The 23453-nt window shown below is 36.7% G+C and overlaps 1 protein-coding gene across 4 annotated transcripts in view; it reads right to left on the bottom strand.

The window, feature by feature from the left end:
• Positions 1-3069: 3069 nt before the first annotated feature.
• Positions 3070-23453, bottom strand: part of TRPC1 (transient receptor potential cation channel subfamily C member 1) — a 62505-nt gene continuing 42121 nt past the window's right edge. For all 4 annotated transcript variants that reach the window (XM_082624192.1, XM_082624191.1, XM_082624193.1 and 1 more), the window contains 4 exons: positions 15320-15495; positions 6632-6833; positions 6141-6335; positions 3070-5081 (listed from right to left, as the gene is read on the bottom strand). In XM_082624192.1, the coding sequence (XP_082480318.1) occupies positions 4854-5081; positions 6141-6335; positions 6632-6833; positions 15320-15495 (801 nt within the window). In that variant the 3' untranslated portion in view covers positions 3070-4853. The remainder of the gene's footprint in view (positions 5082-6140; positions 6336-6631; positions 6834-15319; positions 15496-23453) is intronic.

Here is a 23453-nt window from a genome sequence, read left to right as displayed (position 1 = left end):
TGCCTACTTTCTGGAGAGTTTTTATCATAAATGGGTGTTGAATTTTGTCAAAAGCTTTTTCTGCATCTACTGAGATTATCGTATGGTTTTTATCCTTCAGTTGGTTAATATGGTGTATCACATTGATTGATTTGCGTATATTGAAGAATCCTTGCATTCCTGGGATAAACGCCACTTGATCATGGTGTATGATCCTTTTAATGTGCTGTTGGATTCTGTTTGCTAGTATTTTGTTGAGGATTTTTGCATCTATGTTCATCAGTGATATTGGTCTGTAGTTTTTTTGGGTCATCTTTGTCTGATTTTGGTATCAGGGTGATGGTGGCCTCGTAGAATGAGTTTGGGAGTGTTCCTCCCTCTGCTACATTTTGGAAGAGTTTGAGAAGGATGGGTGTTAGCTCTTCTCTAAATGTTGGATAGAATTCGTCTGTGAAGCCATCTGGTCCTGGGCTTTTGTTTGTTGGAAACTTTTTTTTTTTTTTTTTTTTTTTTGCGGTACATGGGCATCTCACTGTTGTGGCCTCTCCTGTTGCGGAGCACACGCTCCAGGAGCACAGGCTCAGTGGCCATGGCTCACGGGCCTAGCCACTCCGTGGCATGTGGGATCCTCCCGGACCGGGACACGAACCCATGTCCCCTGCATCAGCAGGCGGACTCTCAACCACTGTGCCACCAGGGAATCCCTGTTTGAAGCTTTTTAATCACAGTTTCAATTTCAGTGCTTGTGATTGGTCTGTTTATATTTTCTGTTTGTTCCTGGTTCAGTCTCGGAAGGTTGAGCTTTTCTAAGAATTTGTCTATTTCTTCCAGGTTGTCCATTTTATTGGCATAGAGTTGCTTGTGGTAATCTCTCATGTTCCTTTGCATTTCTGCTGTGTCAGTTGTTACTTCTTTTTCATTTCTAATTCTGTTGATTTGGGTCTTCTTCCTTCTTTTCTTGATGAGTCTGGCTAGTGGTGTATCAGTTTTGTTTATCTTCTCAATGAACCAGCTTTTAGTTTTATTTATCTTAGCTATTGTTTCCTTCATTTCTTTTTCATTTATTTCTGATCTGATCTTTATGATTTCTTTCCTTCTGCTAACTTTGGGGAGTTTTTGTTCTTCTTTCTCTAATTGCTTTAGGTATAAGATTAGGTTGTTTGAGATGTTTCTTGAGGTAGGATTGTATTGCTATAAACTTCTTAGAACTGCTTTTGCTGCATCCCATAGGTTTGGGGTCATTGTGTTTTCATTGTCATTTGTTTCTAGGTATTTTTTGATTTCTTCAGTGATCTCTTGGTTATTTAGTAGCGTATTGTTTAGCCTCCATGTGTTTGTATTTCTTAGTTTTTTTTTCCCTGTAATTGAAATCTAGTCTCATAGCATTGTGGTCAGAAAAGATACTTGATATGATTTCAATTTTCTTAAATTTACCAAGGCTTGGTTTGTGACCCAAGATATGATCTATCCTGGAGAATGTCCCATGACCACTTGAGAAGAATGTGTATTCTGTTGTTTTTGGATGGAATGTCCTATAAATATCAATTAAGTCCATCTTGTTTAATGTATCATTTAAAGCTTGTGTTTCCTTATTTTCATTTTGGATGGTCTGTCCATTGGTGAAAGTGGGGTGTTAAAGTCCTGTACTCTGATTGCGTTACTGTCAATTTCCCCTTTTATGGCTGTTAGCATTTGCCTTAAGTATTGAGGTGCTCCTATGTTGGGTGCATATTTACAATTGTTATATCTTCTTCTTGGATTGATCCCTTGATCATTATGAAGTGTCATTCTTTGTCTCTTGTGATAGTCTTTATTTTAAACTCTATTTGGTCTGATATGAGAATTGCTACTCCAGCGTTCTTCTTAGTTCTTTATTTTAGTATGTTGTAGTATTATGTAGTTTTGTCAGGTTTACTGAAGCATAATTTCCATACATTAAAATTCACCCTTTTAAATGTATAGTTTGATGAGTTGTGTAATCAATCTTCTTTTCCCACCATATCCTGGTAACCAATGATCTAATTTTGGTTTCTATTGTTTTGTCTTTTCTAGGATGTCATATTAATGGAATCACACAGTGTGTAGCCTTTTGTGATGAGTGTCCTCACTTGGCATAGTACTTTTAAGATTCATCTGTGTTACTGCATATATTTCACTAGTTTGTTCCTGTGTCAACTTGGGTAGGCTGAATTATGTTTCCCAGAATTCTCTCCTGTGTATGCTTCTAGGTAGGGTGAGCACAAGACACATTTCAGTGTGAAATTTGGAGGGCAGAGATGGAGCAGCAGCCATTTGGGGTTTTCTTGCAGGCACTTTCATAGTTTACACATGTTGAAGCTTATCTGCCGGCTCAACCTGCTGCCGAAGGGCAGCAGCCAGGACTCTGATCATTCAACCTTTCCTTGGCGTGTCCTTCAGTTTCTCTAATTCTGGACCAAGTGTGTTTAGCAACGTGGCAAAGGGTAACTTCTCCCACAGGATTCCTGCATCATTAAGGTTGGAGACAGTGACAAGTGACAAGTGTCTCAGACCGTCCTCATGGGTTCCAGCTTATCTGCATTTCTTCCCCCTGACACCTATTTTCCTCCTCCAACAGCCAACCTGGTGAACTTCAAGCTCCAGTATTAGATGCAAAAACAACAGCCTCAGAGACTGCTTAACTAACTCCAACAATTGTGTAATGTCAAATCCCTGTAAACAAATCAGTGTGCACACAAACATATGTGCCTGCCAATATCCTAGTAGTTCTGCTTCTCTGACTGAACTCTGGCTGATATGATTCCTTTTAATTACTGAGTAGATTTCCATTGTATGGATGTACGATTTACTTACCCATTCACCAGTTCACGGGCATTTGGTTGTTTTCAATTTGGGATCATGAATAAAGTTGCTATAAACACTCACATACAGGTCTTTGTACAGACATATTATTTCAAAATATGGTATTTACAAATATAAGAAGAAATAGCTAAAAGAGTCAAATATCATTGCCACCAGAGGCAGGAAGAGGTACAAAGGGGTCTGATGTTGATGCTTTGCATTTTAGACCTTTGTTGCCATAATTAAAAAAAACAACAACAGTGAACTGTATACTTTAAAAGAGTGAATTTTATGATATGTGAATTATATCTCAATAAAAAGTATAAAAGTATACAATAATACAATGAACAAACTCTGTCAATTTATAATCTAATGTCTAGTTTTATTTACCTTTGTTCTTACAATATGCTGTCATTCAAAATATACCTCGTAAGTAACTCATGCATACAGTAGGCACTCTATAAATATTTTCATTTAATAATTAGATATTTTTTAGAATGACTAAAAACCCTGATGTAAAATCCCAATTGGGAAGTGCATAATCCCATCATAGACAAAATATATAACTTTACAATAAACATTTTTATAAGAATTTGCCCAAAAAAGGGAACACTTACAATTTGGAAATTAAAAAATAAAAAGTAAAAAGCAAGATGAAACACAACACTAACATATTTCAACAACGATCCCTGGATCATGGTACTTATAGACCAAGGGCTACCTGCACCCTGTGGCCTTAAGACCATCTGACATTCAGTTAAGAAGATAATTATATACATAATAACCTCTTAACTGGAAATGCTGCAAGAATAAATAAGGAATAGCCTATGAAAAAATGTTAACTATATCCCTTACATGAGCACAGGAAAAAAATTTAAATATATACTTTATTCTCCAATTTAAAAAGTCAATGCTTTTCACCCTAAGCATCAAGAATGAGCCACAAATAAGCATGAAGTCCCATTTATAGAACTATGTTAAATCCTGTGGAAAATACTTTTGGATATAAGATCAAGAACCTTAGTCCAAAAGTAAAACAAATCATTGCATTAAATGGTCTTCCAATGTTTACACAAACAAAACAGGCTGTGACCATACATGACAAAGAAATACCTTCTAAATCCTTATTTTGGGTTAGCTTTATAACTAGGAACATTCACTCCAGCTTGAAAAAAAATTATATCACTTTTATGATAATAAAAAATTAAAAGCCAATAAATACCTAATTTTAGAGAAGTAGCTGTGCAAACTTATAAACATAATCAAATACTCTACAGCTACAAAATGAAAAGTCTACTAACTATATTTTTCAAAAACTATATAATTCTATAAAAATTTAAATACGTGGACTCTATCAATACATGGAAATGTATATATAAAATACTATTAAGTGAAAAAAGCAAAATTAAAAATATAAAGTGATTACAACCATGTAAAAGTAAATATAGTAACAAACATTGAGGTGAATTTAAATTTATAGACACAAATAGATTCAAACATTCATTAGGGCTTTATCTTTGTTGCTTAAGATTATAACGAAAGAAAAAAGAAAAAATAGACTACTGTTTTAGGTAAACCTATACTCCTAAACAATAAATACTGAACTATATATGTAAACTCCTAAAACAATGATTTTAAAAAACAAGACTTCTATATCTCAAGTGTACCCTATGGAAGGAGATCAGTCCACATTTGCTGATCTTCATTTTTACAAAACCTTCTGGCAATAGTCACTACAATTCTAATGCTGCCCTTCTTAAGCAGAAAGAGAAAAAAATTTAAGCACCATTTAAATAAGAAAACTAAGCAGCATGCTAACAAAATCTAACTACTTAATCTGTTTCATTACTGCAAAAAGCCACAGAGGGTTTAAAAAAACTAATCGTATATACATATTTTACATAACATATATTTATGCTATAAATATTTTAAAGAATGGCTTTTACATAATTCTTTATTTCAATATATATCTTACTAATTTAATTGCAAGTTATACAAATGCAGTCTTTCAGATTTATTATTGAAAATTATTCTCTACATGATTTAGAAAATGGCTAATTTCTTGGATAAAACATAGCATATTTAGAAGTCCGAAAGCCAAGTAAATCCCTTATTTCATTTCGGAATTTTGACAGATCTTGGCGCAGTTCATTTAGATTTTCCACAGTTGCCTGATCTGTACTTTGCATCTTTTGTCTCATGGAAGTCAAGTAACGATGCACTAAACAGCACATCACTTTTTGGTAGTTTTCATCTCTCTTTTGCTTCAAATTTCTCCATTCCTTCAAAACAACAAATATGATACTAACAATGTGCAGAAAAATATTTAAATGTTGTGGATTTTTTAAAAAATTTACATATACAAACACATATCTTGTAATGCTTTATTAGACTACATTTTTGCCACTATATGTTACAAAATAATGTTCAACACATTTGAAACATGCCATGCATATTTGTTTTATTCATTTACCTGTACACTTACCTTGATTTAAGATCTTTAGTTTATAGTAGGGATTAGCAAACTATGACCCACAGGCCAAATATGACCCACTTCCTGTTTCTGATGGCCTATGAGCTAAGAATGGCTTTTACAGATGAACGTTTTGTAATCAATTTGATGATGGGGACTACTAACTTTGAACTCCAAATAGACAAAATGTTATTCCCCCCCAAAATGGAATTCCATTCATTAATAGAGCTGTATTATAAAAAAAGTATTACTCAATTATTCTCATATGTTTAATTTCATCAATAAAAATTTTGTGGAAATTTGTTTTCTCTCTTGTTATATTACTATCCACATAAAATCTACAATTTTTTCACAGCCCACAAAGTCTAAAATATTTATTATCCAGTCATTTACAGAAAAAGTTTGCCAATTCCTGGCTTATAGCAACACGTATTGAATTATTCATGTATTGAACAACTTTCGAGAAGAACCAGAAAAGTATGCATTGACTCTAAGAGTCACTCTTATGCTGACAGCCTAGGTATTCTGAATATTTTCCTTGTTTTAAAACTGTGAGATGAGAATTCATGAAAAAAATCACAGCTCTCTCTCTCATTTTCAGTATTTATTGAATCCTTACTTTATGTTAGATACTATGCTATGCATTAGGGATACAGGAGTGAAAAAAAAACCAACAAGACTTAGCCCTTGCTTTTTTTTAAGCTGTTTTGCTAATTGCTTTATAACCACAACAAATTAGTACAGAGAATGCCCTGTACAAAACAACACGTCTTAGCCCTTAGGAACCTGCATATTTATGCTTTAGGAACATCTGAGATTAGTAATTGTTAAAGTTATCATGTTGCAGTTCAACCATCTAACTTCTTACCTTTAAGCTGTTCTGCCGTTTAACCTTGCCTTTTGATGTATGAGAGCAAATCCATTTACTGAGGCTACTAATCATATAGCAGATAGTCTTTGGCGAAGGAATGATGTTGAAAGGTGGGGGTAATGTACATTTGTCATCAAAGTAGCTAAGCCACAACTTTGCTCGAGCAAACTTCCATTCTTTGTCTTCATGATTCTATAAGAGGCAAGTGAAAAAGCAACACAGGATATGAATAGGCATGCACACGTGCACACACACACGGTAGGGCTGGTATGAAGAGATTGTTTAAGATTGTTCAAATGTTTCCACACCTTGTAGGTAAAAATTTGGTTCAAGACTTGCAGTTAATATACATTACTTACATTTTTTAAAATCTATATTTAATTTTTAAATGACACATTCTTAATTCTTTTAAATCTTTGCCTTATCTACTACATACATTTGGTATGGTCTGAAGAGAATATAAAAATTTTAAAAGAATGAACACTTACTGCTATCAACTGAAAACTTTTATGAAGCATTGCCACCAGCAGCTTGGTAAGCACAATCACAACCACAACATTGTATGTCCCAACAATAACAGCTCCGACAAAGGACTGTAGTTCTTCTCCGTAGCTAAATCTTGTGACAAAGATTGCCACATGTGCTAAGGAGAAAATATACCAGAACAAAGCAAAGCAAGTGCCGATGAACCTGTAAAGACAATTACATTTCTGTTTAAAAGGAATTTTAAGTTAATTAGCGAAAATAAAGAATTCATTTATATCAACATTACATAAAGAATACATAGATAGCCCAGGAGTAATATTTTATAAAATAACTGAGGTTGGATCCAACATCACAGAAATGCCTTACTTTAAACAAAGAAACAAACTCAAAAGGAAGATAAATTATTCCTGTTTAATCTCTTACTACTTCTCTGTCTTTTCTCAACACAGCAGCCTATGATCCTGTAATACTTAATTAGATTTTGCCACTTCTTCGCTCAAAAACTTCAAATGGCTCTCAAGCTCAACAGCCCAAAGTCCATACAAGGGCCAACAAGGTCCTACATGATCCCATTACCTTGCTTTCTTTTTTTCCCTCCTTTTATTTCTTTCTTTCAATTGAAGTACAGTTGATTTACAATATTATGTTAGTTTCAGGTATACAGCATAGTGATTCAGTATTTTTGCAGATTATACTCCATTATAAATTATTACAGGATAATGGCTATAATTCCCTGTGCTATACAATATATCCTTGTTGCTTATCTATTTTATACATAATGGTTTTTATCTGTTAATCTCATACCCATAATTTGTCCATCCCTGCTTCCCTCTCCCCTTTGGTAACCACAAGTTTGTTTTCTATATCTGTGAGTCTGTTTTTGCTCTGTATATACATTCATCTGTATTATTTTTTAGATTCCACATAGAAGTAACATTATACAGTATTTGTCTTTCTCTGTCTGACTTATTTCACTAAGTATATTATCTAGGTCCATGCACATTGCTGCAAATGGCAGAATTTCATTCTTTTTTATGGTTGAATATTAAATTGTGTGTGTATTTATATGGATTAAGAAGATGGAATATATATATCCCATCTTCTTAATTCATTCATCTGTCGATGGGCCCTTGGGTTGCTTCCATATGTTGGCTACTGTAAATAGTCCTGCTATGAACACTGGGGTGCACGTATCTTTTCAAATTAGTGCTTTCATTTTTTTCTGGATATATAACAAGGAGTGGAATTGCTGGATCATACAGTAGTTCTATTTTTAGTTTTTTAAGGAACCTCCATACTGTCTTCCACAGTGGCTGCACCAATTTACATTCTCACCAACAGTGTATGAGGTTTCTCTTTTCTCCACATCTTCTCCGACATTTGTAATTTGTAGACTTTTTGATGATGGCCATTCTGACTGGTGTGAGGCGATATCTCATTTTTGCTCTGATTTGCATTTCTCTAATAATTAGTGATGTTAGGCACCTTTTCATGTGCCTGTTAGTCATCTGTATGTCTTCTTTGGAAATATGTCTATTCAGGTCTTCTGCCTATTTTCTGATTGTGTTGTTTGTTTTTCGATTTTGAGTTGTATCAGCTGTTTACATATTTTGGATATTAACCCTCTGTCAGTCACATGACTTGTAAATATTTCCTCCCATTTTGTAGGTTGTCTTTTCATCTTGTCAATGGTTTCCTTTGTTGTGCAAAAGCTTTTAAGTTTAGTTAGGTCCATTTGTTTATTTTTGCTTTTATTTCTTTTGCCTTAGGAGACTGATACAAAAAAATATTGCTACGATGTATGTCAGAGTGTTCTGCCTACGTTCTCTTCTAGGAGTTTTACTGTGTCGTGTCTTACATTTAGGTCTTTTAACCACTTTGAGTCTATTTGTGTATATGGTCTGAGGGAATATTCTAATCTCATTGTTTTACATGTAGCTGTCCAGTGTTCCTAGCACCACTTGTTGAAGAGTGTCTTTTCTCCACTGTATATTCTTGCCTTGTTTGTCACAGATTAATTGACCAAAGGCGCATGGGTTTATTTCTGGGCTCTCTATTCTGTCCCACTGACCTGTTTTTTGTGCCAGTATCATGCTGTTTTGATTTCTGTAGCTTTGTAGTATAGTCTGAAGTCTGGGAGGCTTACACCTCCAGCTTTGTTCATTTTTCTCAAGATTGCTTTGGCAATTCAGGGTCTTTTCTGTCTCCATATGAATATTAGGATTATTTGTTCTAGTTGTGTGAAAGACGTTATGGGTATTTTGATAGGGACTGCATTAAATCTGTAGATTGCTTTGGGTAGTTTGGCCATTTTAACAATGTTAATTCTTCCAATCCAAGAACATGGGATAACTTTCCATTTCTTTGTATCATCTTCAATTTCCTACATCAATGTTTCATAATTTTCAGAGTACTGTCTTTCACTTCCTTGGTTAAGTTTATGGCTAGGTGTGATTTTAAATGGGATTGATTTTGGTTTTTTACTTTCTCTTTCTGATATTTCATTATTAGTGTATAGAAACTAATTAACATGCACAGATTTCTGTATGTTAACCTTGTATCCTGCAACCTTGTTGAATTCATTTATTAGTTCTAATAGTTCTTTGGGTGGAGACGTTAGGATTTTCTATATAAAACATGTCATCTGCAAATAGTGAGTTTTACACCTTCCCTTCTAATTTGGATATATTTTATTTCTTTTTCTTGTCTGATCACTGTGGCTAGGACTTCCAATACTTTGTTAAATAGAAGTGGTGAGAGTGGCCATGCTTGTCTTGTTCCTGAATTTAATGGGAAAGCTTTCAGCTTTTCATCATTGAGTGTGGTGTTGGCTATGGTTTTGTCATAAATGGCCTTTATTACATTGAGATATGTTCCCTCTATTCCCGCTGAATTTTTATCATGAATGTATGTTGAATTTTGTCAAACACTTTCTGCAGCTATTGAGATGACCATGTGATTTTTATCCTACCTTTTCTTTTTTTTTTTTTTTTGCTGTACGTGGGCCTCTCACTGTTGTGGCCTCTCCCGTTGCGGAGCACAGGCTCCGGACGCACAGGCTCAGCGGCCATGGCTCACGGGCCCAGCCGCTCCGCGGCATATGGGATCCTCCCAGACCGGGGCACGAACCCGTATCCCCTGCATCGGCAGGCGGACTCTCAACCACTGCGCCACCAGGGAGGCCCTATCCTACCTGTTCTTAATGTTGTGTATCACATTGATTGATTTGCATAGGTTGAACCATCTTTGTGACCCTGGAGTAAATCCGACTTGATCATAGTGTATGATCCTTTTTACACATTTTTAGATTCAGTTTGCAAATATTTTATTGAGGATTTTTGCATCTATATTTACCAAAAATATTAGCCTGTAATTTGCTTTGTACTGTCTTTGTCTGGTTTTGGTATCAGGGTAATGGTGGCCTCATAGAATGAATTTGGGAGTTTTCCATCCTCTTCAGTTCTTTGGAATACTTTGAGAAGGATAGGTATTAATTCTTTATGTTTGGAAGAATTCCCCTGTGAAGCCATCCCATTCTGGACTTCTGTTTGCTGGGGTTTTTTTTTTTCCTTTTTTTTACAAATCCAACTTCACTTCTAGTGATCAGTATGTTCAAATTGACTGTTTCTTCTTGATTCAGTCTTGGCAGGCCGTATGTTTCTAGAAATTTGTCCATTTCTTTTTGATTGTCCAATTTTTTGGCATATAACTGTTCATAGTATTCTCTTATGATTTTTTTGTATCTCTGTGGTATTGGTTGTTATTTCTCCACTTTCATTTCTTATTTTGTTTATTTGGGTAAAGGCTGGCTTTTTCTTCTTGGTAAGCCTGGTTAAAGGTTTATCAATTTTGTTAATCTTTTCAAAAAACCAGTTCTTGGTTTCATTGATCTTTTCTGTTTATCTCTATTTTATTTATTTCCACTCTGATCTTTATTTCCTTCCTTCCTACCTTCTGCGGACTTGGGGCTTTGTTTGTTCTTTTTCTACTTCTTTTAGGTGGTAGGTTAAGATATTTGTTTGAAATTTTTCTTATTTCTTGAGGAAGGCCTGAATTGCTATAAACTTCCCTCTTAGAACTGCTTTTGCTGCATCCCTCAAATTTTGGAAAGTTGTGTTTCCATTTTCATTTGTCTCGAGCTGTTTTCTGATTTCCTCTTTGATTTTATCATTGACCCATTGGTTTTTTAGTAGCATGTTATTTAGTCTCCACATGTTTGTTCTTTTCCCATTTTCCTTTCTATAGTTGATTTCTAGTTTCATACCACTGTGGTCAGAAAAAAATGCTTCATATAATTTCTATTCTCTTAAATTTATTAAGGCTTGTTTTGTGGCCTAGTATGTGATCCATCCTGGAGAACGTTCCATATACACGTGAAAAGAATGTGTATTCTGCTGTTCTGAGATGGAATGTCCTGTAAATACCAATTAAGTTCAACTGGACTATGGTGTCATTGAGGAACACTGTTTTCTTACTGATTTTCTGTTTGGATGATCTATCCATTGATGTCACTGAGAGGTTAAAGTCCCCTACTATTATTGTATTACTATCAATTTCTCCCTTTATGTCTGTTAGTATTTGCTTTATATATTTAGGTGCTCCTGTATTGGGTGCATATATGTTAATGAGTTTAACATCCTCTTTTGTGTTGATCCCTTTATCATTATACAGTGCTCGCCTTTGTCTTTTGATACAGACTTTGTTTTAAAGTCTATTTTCTCTGATATGAGTACTGCTATCCCTGCTTCTTTGTAATTTTCATCTGCATGAAGTATCTTTTTCTATCTCTCACTTTTTCTGTGTTTCTTTAGGCCTGAAGTGAGTCTCTTGCAGGCAGCATATTGAAGGGTCTTGTGTTTTCATGCAATCAGCCACCCTATGTCTTTTGATTGGAGCATTTAGTCCATTGACATTTAATGTAGTTATTGATAGGTATGCAGTTATTACCATTTTATTCCTTGTTTTCCAGTTGTTTTTGTAGTTCTCTTCTGTTCATTTCTTTTTGTTTCTCTTGTGGTTTGAGGATTTCCTTTAGTAGCATGCTTGAGTTCCTTTCTTTTTGGTTTTTGCATATCTATCATAGGTTTTTGATTTGTGTTTACCATAGGGCTCATATATGCTGTCCCATAATTATATCTACTTGTTTTAAACTGATAGTCATTTAAGTTCAAACACATTCTAAAAGATCTATATTTTTACCCCCCTCACCCACATTGTGTTTCTAATGACATATTTTACATCTTCATGCTTATCTCTCAACTGTTTACTGCATTTATAGTTGCTTTTGTGTGTGTTTTTTTCTTTTCATTTATGTACTGGCTTTTTAAAGTGATCTTCAATCCTTACTATGTAACTGCCCTTCCTAGTGGGATTTTCCCTTTCCTATAGATTCTTGCTTATTTTCCATTTAGAGAAGACCCTTCAACATTTTTTAGGTTTATTATTGATGAATTCTTTTAGTTTTTGATTGTCTGAGAAGTTCTTTATTTCTCCTTCTACTCTACATGATAATCTTGCTGGGTAGAGTATCCTAGGTTGTAGGTTTTTTTCCTCTAAGCACTTTGAATATATCAAGCCTCTCCCTTTTGGCCCACAAAGTTTCTGCAGAGAAATCAGCTGATAGTCTTATGGGGATTCCCTTGTATATGACTGATTTTCTCTTGATGCCTTTAGAATTCTCTCTTTAACTTTTGCCATGTTGTTTATGATATGTCTTGATGTGGGTCTGTTTGGTTTCATCTTGTTTTGGACCCTCTGTGCTTCCTGTATCTGGATATCTGTTTCCTTCTTCAGATTTGGGAAAGTTTCAGCCATAATTTCTTCAAATACATTTTTGATCCCCTTCTCTCTCTCTTCTCCTTCTGGAACCCCTATTATGTGAATGTTGGTATGTTTAATGTTTTCCTAGAGATCTAGTGGACTCCTTTTGTTTTTTTGTTTATTTTCATTTGTCTTCCTTTCTGCTGTTCTGATTGGGTGATTTCCATTATTCTATCTTCCAGATCACTTATGTGTTCTTCTGTGTCACTTAGGCTGTTATTCAGAGTGTTTTTTATTTCAGATATTGAATTGCCTATTTTTGTTTGGGTCTTTTTTATATTTTCTAGTTCCTTGTTAAAATGATTTTTGTTTAGATCAATTCTCTTGATCTAATCTAATTTAGTTAGCATTTTTATTACCAATGATGTGAATTTTTTATTTGGTAAATTGTTTATTTCTGTTTCATTATTTATTTTTTCAAGGTTTTTCTCTTACTTTTTCAATTGAGAGTAGTTCCTCTGTCTTTTCATTTTGCTTAACTTTATTTGCCTCTATGAATTTAGGTGAAACAGTTACCTATTGTGGTCTTGAAGGGGTGTTCTTAGGTGTGTACCCAATGCCTTTGGTGGGATGGCTGGATTTGATGTGGACACCAGAGTTTCCTCAGGGTATGCTGGCAGCTATCACCTTGGTAGGGGGTGTGGCTAGAGATGGAAGAGCTAGAGCCCATGCAGGGTGTGAGGTGCGATGTTCTCTTTGCTCACTGGCCATCACTGCCCTGTGGGATCTGCTCCCAAGTTGCTGGAGTAAAAGCCCTCAGGGTCATACTAGAGCTGGCTCTGTTCCTTTTCAAGTGTTTTTCCTTCTCCCCACACCAGGATCTTTGCCCCAAAGGAGGGGGGTGCTGAAGCAAGTCGGGTTCATGCACTTATAGAGGTCTAATGCACTACCTGTGTAGGTGTCCGTGGCTCCACTCAGATGCAGCCCATGGTTGTGTCTTTTCCCTGGTATTGGCCACCCCAGATCTAGTGCTGCATTATGGTGTGAAGTGAGTGGGGCCAGAGCATCCACTCAGCCTGGGCTTGGGCACATAGCAAGGTGGTCACAGGAAACCCAGCAGCTGTGCTGCTGTCAAAACTCTGGGCTGCTTCTGGGGTGCCGCTGGAGTAAGCTCCAACAATGGCAGCTGCCACACCACCTGGGCTACGCTCCAGGACTTGTTGCCTCTATGTCACAAGGACGAGTCTTTTCCCACGTCCTGGATACCCTAGATCCAGTGCCATGCTGTGATGTGGAATGAGCGGGGCTGGGGTATTCTCTCAGTTCGGGCTGGAGAGAGCAGCAAGGTGGTCACAGGAAACCTGACAGCCACTAGGGCAGACTTCTCTCTGCCCTAGCAGGGGGAAAGCCAGTACCTGCATCCCTCATGAGTGGCATCCAGGCCTCTCCAGCCTTTCTATCTCTCCCAGGCGGTCCCCAACCAGTTAAGGGGGCTTGTCTCCTATGCGTAGAAACCAGACTGGAACACCCAGTCTGTGGCTTGACCCACTAACCCCCCAGGGCGAGTATCCACCTGTGTAATCTCCCTTTTCCTTTGAATCCCTTCCCGGGGCACAGGTCCTGACCAATCATTTTCTTCTCATCCTACCTGACTACATACATACCTTTCTTACAGCCTTGGTTGTACAGGAGTCCTTCTGCCTATTTCCAGCTAGCTTTCAGTGAGAATTATTCCACATGTAGATGTATTTTTGATACGTTTGTGGGGGGAGGTGAGCTCCAAGTCCTCTTACTCCACCATCTTGATCCGCTTTATTCCCCATTACCTTCCTGACCTAATCTACTACAACTCTCACTCTGATTCACTACATACCATCCATGCTGACCTCCTGGCTTTTCCTTGAACATACCAACCACACTCCCATCTCAAGGCATTTGCATTTGCCATTCCCCTACCTGCCAACGCTCCTCCTCCAGATACCTTTTCATGGCTTGATCCTTCACCAGCTTTATATCTTTACTTGGATGTCATCTTTTGTGAGGCCTTCCTTAACCTCCTACCTAACTAAAGCTACACCCTCTCACACAAAAATCCTCCCTGGCCCAAGCTTTATTTGGGCTACAGGCAAGGGCCTGTGTAATACTGATATATACTATATCAATACTGTGCAATACACTATATATTTTATTTTTATTGCCTGTATCACCTCACTAGAATAATAAACTCCATGAGGGTAGTTTTGTTCACTGATACTTCATTTACTTAGCACCTAGAACAGGGTCTGGCATACTGAAGGTGTTAGATGAATATTTATTACTCATTTAATCTTATTCCTTAAATAAAGAATAGTTGGTACATAATACAAATAAAACAAACGTGTAATTCTACACCTCTTCTCCATTATTTTATCTAAGAATGTGGGGAGGTATTTTGTCTGCCTCACAACTGGTTGTTCAATTCCTTCCGATACAATAAATTAGAGAAAAAAATGTTCTTGAAGCTTTAACAATCTCAACCCTAATGACCTCCTAAGAAGTGTTGAAATCTGAGAGTGCTTTGGTTGTAACAATGACTGAGAATTGCCACTGACAATTAATACTTGAAGGGCAGAGACGTGGAACATCTCACAATACATTTATAGAACCCACAAAGAACTGTCCTGCCCAAAATGCTAAGAGTGCACAAAATACAAGAGTTCCTCTGTTAAGATAGATTGTAGTCAAGGAGACAATGTAATAACTCAGGCTACTAATTATTTAAGATTCTATGTGTAAAGATGACTATCAAATGATTCATGAAAAGTAAGTATTTCTTATTCAAAATGCATTTCTTAAAGAAAAATTGAAGTCCTAGCTCTGTAGGTATGAATTCACACATAACACAACAGAAAGACAGACATATATTTACTAAAAATTTAAAAGACACTCACGAATGGAAGGTATCATTGCTTTGCTGTTCACAGAAGATGCCTACACAGTCCTTCTGTTCTTTTGGAGTATAGTCTTTATCATACAGTTGTGTCAGTCCAATTGTGAAAGAAAACAAAACAAGAAGAAACATTCCAAGAAATTTTCCAAAATCTTGTAACATCTGTCCCATTGAAATCTGTGGAATACATTACATAGGCATTCATTAAAATCATCAGGAAAACAAAATATGAAAAACTAAATGACCAGGCAAGAAAACATATGATCCACAAGGCTACTCCTTTTTTTCCACCTGTTTGAGATATTTCATCACTTTTAAAACACCAAAAATCCAGTTGCCAAACAAAAAACCATTCTGATCATGCCAGCACTGTGAGTGTTGGATGGTACATTCCTTGAATCTGGACCAAGTCTGCAGAGGATAATTTTGCTATGAAGGTAGAGGAAGAGACATAGAGATTTAAGGAAAGGCCTAATTTGCAAGGGATGAAAGGAAAATTCTTTGCTAAAACCTAAAGGGAAGTAAATGCTTATATTTATAGTTTCTCAAAGTTTACAAATATAAAACCATTAGGGCATAAAGTATTTCATTTGATTTTTGCAACCAACTCTAAACCACTTCCTGAAGAACAGCATTTCCCCCTCTAGGACTGCCCTAATCTGTTTTGCCAAGGTGATCAATTTTCTTTCATTTGGGGTCTATTATAAGAAAAAATTATACGTGTTAAGTCAAATGAGAGGGTCTAATACTTATGTGAGTATCTACCATAATTTAGACATGTGTAATGCATCTGGGAGCTTTATTCAAGCCTAATTTCATTCTCCTTTAATACTCTTTCAAATTCTGGGGAATAGGTACTTTTCATAAATTCTTGTTATTTAAATTGGCATACAAATTTGGAGAATAATTTAACATTACGCTTTGATCCCAAAATTCTATCCCTAGGAATTTAGCCAACAGGAAGTACACAAAGATGCATTACATACAAGGATTTTCACTGTAGCGCTGTAGAAAAAAAAATTAGAACGTCCTAAATGTTGTTGTTAAAAAGAATGAAGTGCTATGTGCTGGCATAGAAAGGTGCCTACAAAACATTAAGTCAAAAAAGCAGGGTACACAACAGTATTAAACAGCTATTTTTTAAAGGATAGGTCAGATATATATTTTCATATAGATAAGGTTTGATATGCACAGGAAATTTCTGGAAGTTTACACAAGAAACCATTAACAGTGCTTATCTATGGGGGGTAGGACTAGGGGTGTGGTTTGAACCTTCTTTGCTATATGCATTTATTACTTTTAAGATACAAAAGTGTTTAGAAATAATCCCTCCTCAAATGTAACCAGGCCAAATTTATATAATTAGTGAAATCCAACTTCAAATACAATTCCAAACTCCCTCGAACCTGCCAACATAACACATGCCAATCACCGACGATACAAAATAGTAGCAGCAGGCAAGTGGCCAAGCCCCTCCAGCCCACTATAGTGAGCCAGCTAATTAAGTCGAAGAGGCGTGGTAAAATTTTTAGGCACAGCACAAGCTAGTATTCCAGGCGACTTGGAGTGGGGAGGTCCACTATGCCTGACTTTTATGCACTTGACTAGCATGTGGCTCTTTTCAAAATCTTATGCTTCCCTCACTTGGCCCCCTTGCAAAATTCTGATGGAAGAAACAGAAAACTTTTAGAATCAGAAAGCTCAAAATGTGTGAGAAAGAGAAGAAATACATTTCTCTCTTAATCAATGATAGCTTTATTAGGTCACTTTGGAAAGAAATCACTTATTCAGATTGTGAGTGCTTAGAATAAAGCCATATCGTGTTAGTAGAGAACCTAATAATGTATGACAGTAAGAGTACAATAACTGCTTTAGATAAGTACAGAAAAGATTGGATTTGAAGAAAATTTAGACACTGTAAGCTTAAAGGTAAATAAAGTTTTCCAAGAGTGACCATGTATGGTGTTATAATTTTAATTTCAAAAATTTAGTCCAAAAGTAAAAGCCTTAATTTAATATTACTGTTTTAAAGATAAGAGTAATTTAATTTCCATAGCAAGATGAGCAATATTTAATGAGAACACTACAAACTTCATGACTTGTTTTTTAAAAACATGATATTAGTTCTTGTATAACATGGAAGAACCAGAATTAGCTACAGTGGATATCACTGAGGTGAACATTAGCTTGAAGAGCACACTAATGAAACATTCATGTGAAATGCAGACATGAAAAGCAGTAAATTAATTTTAGTCTGAGAAAGATTATAAGGCTCATTTCTTTGTAAAAATAACAATCACGCTTTCTTACATGTTTACTTATTTTAAACTACTTAGTAGTTTTGTTTTTTGTTTTTTTTTTTGCTGTACGCGGGCCTCTCACTGCTGTGGCCTCTCCCGTTGCGGAGCACAGGCTCCGGACACACAGGCTCCGCGGCCATGGCTCGCGGGCCCAGCCGCTCCGCGGCATGTGGGATCTTCCGGGATCGGGGCACGAACCCGTGTCCCCTGCATCGGCAGGCGGACTCTCAACCACTGCGCCACCAGGGAAGCCCTACTTAGTAGTTTTAATTGAGAAATATGGACAGTAAGTAATAAAAAAAGATGGCAGTTTAAAAATTAATACTGAAATTTACGCAGTAGTTAACACTAGTACACAGAGAGAAAAATATTTTCCTAGTAATCAGAAGAATGGAAATTAAAGAAACCTACTAAGGTAGTGTAACAAAGAGAGCACGAAAGCTATTAACGTGGTGAACTGTTTGTGCGCTGTTACACTGTTTGTGTGACTGAAAATTAACACATCCTTTTATAAAGAAATGGAAATACTGAGGCCCTATAAGAACCCTATCTTTTGATATGTTAATACTACTGAAGATGTATCCTTAGGAAATAAGTTAACAGAGGAAAAAGCCTCATACACAGAGCGCTATGTAGAATAGCAAAAACATGCTAAATGCCTGATAGAGGAAAGAGGTGTTACCCTTAGGGTGCATAGTAAGTGTTCAATTATAAAAGTGGCTGACAAAAGGGAAGAAATAATGATAACTTCCAGTCATTCTTTTTCCAAATCTTTCTCCAGAAAGACCCATAATTATCTGTAGGAAAGATAATCCATCTATCTAATCAAGCCATTCATGCTCAAGATGCCCTTTATGTGTCAAAAGAATCAAACTGGACTACTTCTCACACCATATACAAAAACATGAAACCATAAAACTAGAAGAAAATATAAGCCAGTATGCTCTTTGATATTGGTCTTAGCAATACATTTTTTGATATGTCTCCTCAGGCAAGGGAAGCAAAAGCAAAAATAAACAAATGGGACCTACTCAAAGTTAAAAGCTCTTGCACAGCAAAGGAAACCATCAACAAATGAAAAGGCAGCCTACCGAATTGGAGAAGATATTTGTAAATGATGTGTCTGATAAGGGGTTAATACCCAAAATTGTACAAAGAACTCAGACAACTCAAACTTCCTCTCTCCAAGCACCCCCTCAGTCATGCTCCCAAGTCCTTTGTACGTAATCTCTAAAATAGTATTCTTCACTTTATACTTATGTTTGTCTCTTCTAGCAGTCTTTAAGGGCAGGCACAATGTCAGTAAGCTCCAGAGCCTGGCATATTAATTAAAATACTGAATACAGGGGCTTCCCTGGTGGTGCAGTGGTTGAGAATCTGCCTGCCAATGCAGGGGACACGGGTTCGAGCCCTGGTCTGGGAAGATCTCACATGCCGCGGAGCAACTAGGCCCGTGAGCCACAACTACTGAGCCTGCGCGTCTGGAGCCTGTGCTCCGTCTGCAACAAGAGAGGCCGCGATAGTGAGAGGCCCGCGCACCGTGATGAAGAGTGGCCCCCGCTTGCCTAGAGAAAGCCCTCACACAGAAACGAAGACCCATCACAGCCAAAAATAAATAAATAAAATACTGAATATATAACGAATTTTTATATGTCTTTTATCTAACTCTTTACCATTTAACAAGAGGTATCACATATTTTTATTTATCCTGCAAGGTGGAGAAGGCTAGCATTATCTCCATTTCTCCAAGTGACAAACTGAAACTCAGAAAGATTTAGTGAATTGCTCAGGGTGAAAGAACTAATAGATGGCAAAGGTGGAATTGAATTCTTGCTTCTGACTCCTTGCAAGGGCTTTTCTAAAACATCACTTTGTGGTTTTTATCTCTGCCCTCCCATTAGAAATTTGGGGCTGGGTACAATTAAGAAATATTTAGTTCTCATGCATTTTGCCTACACAGCAGGGCTTGTTGAATTATTACACGAATAAATGTATTTTAAAAGATGTAATTGTTAATTAACATTTTGCACCGTCTTTTTTCTAACACTATGTGAGCTGGGCCTTACTTTCCTGACCTATAAAAGAAACGGCCACATGCTGCATCAGACTTGCTCATCTACATGCTATTAAAAATTTGTCAGACTTCACCCCAAACTATTTAATCAGCATCTCTGAGGGCAGGACTGGAGAATGTAGGTTAAATGTGTTCCCCACACCATCCTTGCAGCCTCTCCAGTTTTTGAACCCCTATACGACTTCTAAGTTTCCTAGCTCTGACATTCCATACTCCTTTCAAGAAAAAATATCCATCCCCGGTATATCCTAAAATGCGAAACACCTGAAATCACTCTTTGTTCACAAAGAACAATACTTTCCAAACAACAATAATATGCCATTTATGTTATACAGGCCACTAAACTAAGTCTGATAATTATCCAATAAAAACAAACAATTCACTAGGAATAAAGGATGCACTCGTGTGTCACACACTACATTCACTTTCCAAGTTTTCTTGTATTATTTTTCAGGTCGGTCACAGTTACCTCCACTACTCTAATGGAATGGAGGAATGGATCTAAACGTTTATGTAAAGCCCATGATGCATCAGGCACTCTGCTATGCATGTGATATACACTGACCCATTCAATTCTCACAACAGATAGAGAAACTGAGACTCAAAGAGAAGAGGTAGCATTAAGTTATGGAGCAAGATTCTGAACCAAGCTGTGTGATCCTGTCTTTTCCTTCGTGTCTAATCACCCAACTGCCAGTATTAAAGGCTGCATAAGTCATTTGACACACATGGATAAATGAAGAAGAATTTTAAAAATCTATAAATTATGAAAGCCTGCCAACAGAAGTATTGTACAGTAAAAGTTAATGAGGGACTCATATTACTCAAGAAAACTCTGAGAAGCAATTCAGCACAGTGGTTAAGACCATTAGCTCTGGAGCCAAACTACCTGGGTTGGAATCCCAGTTCTACTACTCATCAGCCGTGTGATCTTGTACAAGTTACTTAATGTCTCTACACCTAAGTTCCTTCCTCTGTAAAATGTAAATAAAAGAGTCTGCCTCTTCGAATGGTTGTGAGGACTGAATGAGGTCATAAATGTAAATAAAGATCTTAGAATAGTATCTGACACACAGTTAAGGACTCAAATGTTCACTGTTAATATTACTATTATTCACGATTATTTATAGATGGTGTCTTTTTTTTTTTTTTGGTTGTTGAAGTATGTAACATTACTGATTTATGCCCAATCATGTCTCTTACATCTGCTGAGGTAGATTAGCTGGCATCCTGAATTCAAAAAAGTGGGAGAGCTAACTTCAAAGAGCAGGCTGGCCTCTGGAGTCAGACGGTTGCAGGTTCAGCTCTTGACTCTGCCACTTAATAGCTCTGTGAACTCTTTCTCTCCCTAAGCCTTAAACCCTCCATTTGTAAAATGAAAATAAAAAATAACAAGGGTTGTGATGAGGGTTAAATTAATGGAAAACATATAACAGAGTGCCTGGCCCACATGAAATGTTCAATAAATGTTAGTTGCTGTTATTATTGGGAACAAGCAGGTACAGCAACAGCTAGGATGTAGCCCTATTTCTCCATCAGATTCTTTTGTTTTCTCAGACCAATCAGTGCTTGTATTTACTCAACCCCATCTAAAAAGTTTTTCAACTCAATTCAACAAAGAGACACTAAGTCCATCATATGGAGAAATTCATTCTCATGGGAGTACAAGTGTAGGAATAGACTTTCTAGTGGTGGGGACATTAAAGCTGGTGCATGTCCCCTCTCCCTGGAATGCCCTACAGCCAACCTCCTTTCAACTCATCTTTTAAGGCTTAATTTCAGTGTCATCTCTTCTGGGAAGTCTCCTCTGATGCCTTCGACTGAAGTGAGTACCCTTCCTCTGAGCTCTATTTCAGCATCTACCATTCCAAATGTTGTCATTGGCTTGTCAACCTCAGTGAACTATGCATTCTTTAAAAGGAGACTGCAGCATACTCACTTTAGTATTCCCAGTGTCCAGTACCTATCAGGCATTCAATAAATGTTTATTGAATGAATAAGTAAAGTTTCAACAAGCAGAGGGTAGTCTGGGACAGCGGTCCCCAACCTTTTTGGCAGCAGGGCCTGTTTTCGTGGAAGATAATTTTTCCACATGCGGGGCAGGCGGCGGGGGGATGGTGCAGGCGGTAATGTGAGTGATGGGGAGCGATGGGGAGTGGCAGATGAAGCTTCACTCGCTTGCCTGCCGCTCACCTCCTGCTGTGCAGTCTGGTTCATAACAGGCCGTGGACTGATACCGGTCCCTGGTCTGGGGGTTGGGGACCCCGGGTCTGGGACATTCTAAACAGGGTAGTAACATAAAAAATGACAAGGAAGTGGGAAAGCACAGGACCTGTGTGAGATTAGTGACTGGTCTTGGCCCACATGGAGAAGTATTTCATGAAGAGATAAGGAGATGAGTATAGTGAGCTAGAAAGTAAGACCCGATTGTAGAAGGCCATCTTCCAAAGTCTACCTACAACATGTCAGAAATTTAACAAATACAATCACAAATTTCAAGTAATAGAATAAAGGATTCAATCACTGCTGAATCAGGATCATTTTATGTATTCCACTACAGGATAATTCCATGACCTTGCTTTGCCTGGTAGAGTCCCAGTTCACAGCTGTTGTCCCAACTTAGTAATGAATAATATCCTTTTCATTCTCCAAAGTGTCTCTATTTGGATGATAAATTATAGTCATTCTAACTAAGGGAGAGATCTGGACTCCTTCTGCAGGTTATATAACCAGCTAAAATAAAAAGTCTGTCAGCTTCTAAATCTACAAAGAGTTGGAAGGAAAAAAATGTTAGTAAATGGAGATAAATTTAACACACAACTGCAGTAATCACATAAAAACATTATCTGACATAGCATGTTATGTAAAGAAAAAAAGCTGCACTTTAGCTAAAGTAGTTAACTTATTGTCAATTTTCCTTTTGCATTTCTTTTCGCTTTATATTCATAACTGGATCACTCTTTTAATTGAGTTCCTTGCTTCTGATTAACAAAGTGGAAGAAAATATATTAAAAATCTTCTGCACAAAATTATCCTAGAGTTCTTTATCACCAACATGTTATACAAATCTGTCATGTCAATAAGATTACACTGGAAAACGAATAACTTTATTGGAGAAATTTTTAAAGTAAAAGCCTGATGATAGGACTCTACAGATTCTTATTAAATATCTATTTTTCATCCTCTTTCTGACTAACCAGACCTTGGTTTCTTGGGGGGAAATATGCTCAATTAAAAGTACTCATCTCCTCAGAGATACAAACAGCCATGTGACCCAATTCTGGCCAATGAGTTATAAGTGAAAGTATTTGGTAGGCCTTGAGGAAAAATAATTGTTCTCTTGTTAAAAAAAAGAAAGACAGCTGGCTCATGCTCTCTGCCTTTCCCCTTCTTCCTGATGGATGCAAACTTTATATAATGACTTGGAGCAGGGAGCCGGCAACCATAAGAACCAGTCACACTCGAGACAAGTTTATATATTTGCAAAACGCATCAAACTATACAGTTAAAATGGGTACATTTTACTGTATGGCAAATTATACCTTAAGATAATTTTTTAAAAACTCATTTGCTGGACTAGATCATAATATTTAAACATATATTATGATTAACCTGTAGACCTTTTAAAAAATAGGAGCACACTAAATATTTGTTAGCTTCACTTAAATTATTTGTTAGCTTCACTTAAATTATTTGCTAGTTCTATGGCTATTAGAACAATATAAAGTACCCTGCTGGAGGAGAAAAACACACCACAGCTG

This window comes from Mesoplodon mirus (genome assembly GCF_964341445.2).
Source record: "Mesoplodon mirus genome assembly, chromosome: 6".
NCBI lineage: Eukaryota > Metazoa > Chordata > Mammalia > Artiodactyla > Ziphiidae > Mesoplodon > Mesoplodon mirus.
Note: the sequence above shows the minus strand (reverse complement) of the source record. Positions and strands in the feature narration are given on the sequence as shown.